A 3,748-nucleotide genomic window follows, 5' to 3' on the forward strand; every position below is an offset into this window, starting at 1 on the left:
TGATAATAAGCTCCAGGGTGAAGGAGACAGACCCTAAGGATACTCAACATTTACCAAAGCAGAGATCCAGATGCTCCTAAGAGCTCACCACTGCTATATACGTAAAATTATCCCACCACAGCTCAGGGAATTTTGTGGAAGTAGGGGCAGAAAAATTGTAAGAGCCACAGGTTTTGAGACATCATGTCCAGAGGCATTCTCTTCCCTCCAAAATAACTGCTACCTGGAAACTAAGCCTTCACTCCTAAAATATCAAGGACAGTAATATAAATATTTTAATTTTTATGTGTCTCATAAGAAATTTCGAGGCTGCCACAGATGTTCTAAGACATTTATTTTCAGTGCTGATAACTTGGCAGAGAGCTGTGGACATGCACAAATGAAGACATGGTGGATACTGAACGTTCCATGGTGTTCAGCACATCTGCACAAAGCTGCATTTTCTGCAACAAGTGGCAAGGGCACAATGATGAGACCCAGCCGAACAGGGACAGCACAGCCCTGGACTCTGAACGCTCAGTCCCAGGTGAACCTCCTGCAGCATCTCTGCAGGGCAGAGGTCTGATGTGGCGTCAAGATCAGCTACTGAATGCATTTTGAGAACAAGTACTTCTCAGTTCAGAAAGGGATAAAGTAAACTGCTAAATGATTTTATTATTCCTCATGAGTAAGAAAGGGCAAATTGTTGGGTAGCAGGATGATAAAATAGCATTAATTCCTTCTAGTCTTGGGATTTTCTCAGGTGTATAGAATCCATAAAGGGTGATAAAGTTACTCAACCAATAAAAGAACACAAAGCAACTTACCAGCAAAAGGATGCTGTGAGTGGCTTTGGTTTCAGGAGATGTCTGGGAGGAGAGGCTAGGGCTGTGGACATGCCAAGTTCTCCTATGATGTCTGAAAAGGAGATTCACCATGTAGAGGCTGGTTGACATCATGAGGACCACAAAGAAGAGATCTCGAGAAAATATGACAATGAAAAATTGCCATGATTTCTCATCCCTAAATTCCCTGGTCTTACAGAAAGCATGAACATATCCCTGGCCAACAAGATTGGCATTGTTCCTGGCTATTACAAGATGAATGACACGAACATAAATGAGCATGTTGATGACCCAGGAGAAAAAGAAAGAGGGAAAGATCCATGTAGACAGTTTAGGTTTCATCCACGCCCACTTAGAGTTACTGGGACTGATGGTGATGGCTTGAAATGTACTCAAAATACAGGTCGTACAGATGGAAAGACCCCGGGTAACTCTGTAGATATACAAGATTGCCTTGCAACCAGCGTCATTGAGAAAATGTCTCACTCCAAAAGATGATGCAATATCAGGTATCAATAAGAAGACAATTGTCAAAATATTAGCCATTGTCAGGTGCATGAAAATGGAATCTATGGGCTTCAGCAGATAACGATGAGCTAAGAAGATGTACACATAAGACAGGAAGAGCAACGAGTTCCCTATGACGCCGATACAGAACTCAGACGTGAGGAAAATCCCCAAGATCATGTCACTTGGAAACATCATCAGAATGATGCTTTAGATAGTATCAGGTTTGTCCAGAGTACATTGTAAACAAGTGGACTGTTCAAAAATAATTTTAAAAATAATGTTTGAGGAAAAAATGCAAGTTTACACTTCAAGCGTAGAGTGAGGTGGTGGAATATCCAATTCCTTTGCATTTCAGGTCCTGAAATCACATTCTTGGAATTGAATGTCAGGGATTTCTGAGACCCTTACAGGATACAAGGATCTGAGCAGCAGGGAGAATTCAATGTAAATACCCCGAATTCTTCTGTGTTAAGCACGAGAACATGTTGTCCTACTTGAGAGAGAAATTTGCATGTCATAAGACATTTTCACTAGGTGATTCAGATTATATTTTTTATTTAGTTGTGTTTCAGAGCTCCAGTATTTCTAAAGTGAATGTCACATTTTTTAGAAAAACACAGACAATAACACACATAATTTAACTTTTTTTTTCATTTCATAACAAATCTCAAGGCTACTAGAGATGTTCTAAGGCATATATTTTTGTTGTTCCTAACAGTGGAGAGGTGTGAGCAAGATCAAATGAAGACATACATGCTACTGAACATTCCACAGTGTTCAGCACCTCTGAAAAAATGCATTTTCTGTAACAACAGGCAGTCATATCATGATGAGATCCTCTCTAACAGAGATCCCATGTTTCCTCTTGTTGTAACATGCATAAATTCTAAGTTCCAATTTTCCTGTCAAGAATATTCTGTGTGGTTATTATGCAACAAGAATTACTGGGCTTCCCAGTACACTTAGGATATAATAATATGGGATTCATGAATAGTGTATAGGATTATGAGATTTGTGAAATGTACACTAAAATTTATATTATTTATTGGCTGACTATCATGTTTTACTATTATTTCCATTTTTGATCTGCTGTTTATCACCTGAAATAAAATCCTTGATTTTGAAATGGAATCTACAAATTCCAAACAAGTTTTCTTTATGCAAAGTCCCTTAGAACATCTCCATATAGCAAACTGTGTTCTCTTAGTGTGCAACAAATCCCTCCTATACCAAGACTATTCTCATTATGTACATGAGGGACCAAAAATCATTTACTGACATACAGCACACGGGCCTATCATTCTTCCATAACTGCCTTTATGTAATGTCAAAATGCTTCAAGTTATTTTATATAAATTCATTTTGATTTACATTTTACCGTCATTTAGTATTTAACATATGACACTTTTGAAAATGCACTTGTTGCAGTTACCTCCTGGCTGCTGGGACACACACCTGACCAGAACAGGTTATGGGAGGAAAGTGTTTACTTCACACTTACAGATTCTAGGGAAAGCTTTGCTGTGTCCTAGGAAGCTACACACTTCACTATGCATCAATATTAGAGTAGCAGAACCAACAGCTAGAGCGCTAGCTGCGTCTCAGCACACATTTATGGCTGGACTCTGATCTCCTGAAGACTAAATAGGAAGCTTAATAAAAAAATATGTGAGTTTATGGAGCCATTTACATTCAATCCACCACACACATCTATTATCACTAGGCCATATGACCACTTCACATTCACACTCATGCTTTCTGGATCTGTCATATCTCACTCAATCTCAGGCCTATCTAATGTCTTGATGTTCACTAGAATATTTTGTCATTCAGCACTCTGTTCCATATCTGTCCTTCAAAATCCAAACCTTTTATGACTTTATCACCCACCTCAACATACACATTTCCCCTCCCTGTTTGTGTGGTTAAACTTACTTTCTGGAAAGACCCTTAACAAATCCTTAATCAGGATTCATTTCAATATAAACCACAATCATTTTTACTCTATGATTCTCAGAGAAAAATATAAACAACCTACAGTGGAAGAGAACGTCATCTGAAACATTTACTATGATTGTATCCACTACTTCTGACATTTATGGAATTAAAAAGACAATTTCACCACAGATGAAAATATTCTTAAATTGCAAGAAACACTCAGACACATTCACATTCTAAATTCACAGCAACAAAAATTATCCAGAGGTAGAAAAGACAAGTAGGACATTGAAAATACCAATGAAAATCACATTTCAAGAACATTCATTGAGTAAAATACACAGGATAGATACAGTATAAGCCTGGTGGCTTCAATTTTTTCAAAACTGTATCTGGAGATGTTCTCATCACAAAGAAATGTTGTGGAGTTACAGTGATGGATACATTGTTTTTTAAATATCTTTTGATGCTATATT

At 37.8% G+C, this 3,748-nt stretch overlaps 1 protein-coding gene across 1 annotated transcript; it reads right to left on the minus strand.

Annotated features, from left to right (window-relative positions):
• Positions 1–641: 641 nt before the first annotated feature.
• On the minus strand, positions 642–1,529 carry LOC101616914 (olfactory receptor class A-like protein 1). The gene has a single exon (XM_012952280.2). The coding sequence runs from the start codon at positions 1,527–1,529 to the stop codon at positions 642–644; it is 888 nt and encodes a 295-aa protein (XP_012807734.2).
• Positions 1,530–3,748: the final 2,219 nt, after the last annotated feature.

This window comes from Jaculus jaculus, chromosome 14 (assembly GCF_020740685.1).
Source record: "Jaculus jaculus isolate mJacJac1 chromosome 14, mJacJac1.mat.Y.cur, whole genome shotgun sequence".
Classification (NCBI taxonomy): Eukaryota; Metazoa; Chordata; class Mammalia; order Rodentia; family Dipodidae; genus Jaculus; species Jaculus jaculus.

Coding starts and splice junctions, on each gene's coding strand:
- LOC101616914 (XM_012952280.2), bottom strand. CDS start 1,529: ATGATGTTTCCAAGTGACATGATCTTGGGGATTTTCCTCACGTCTGAG.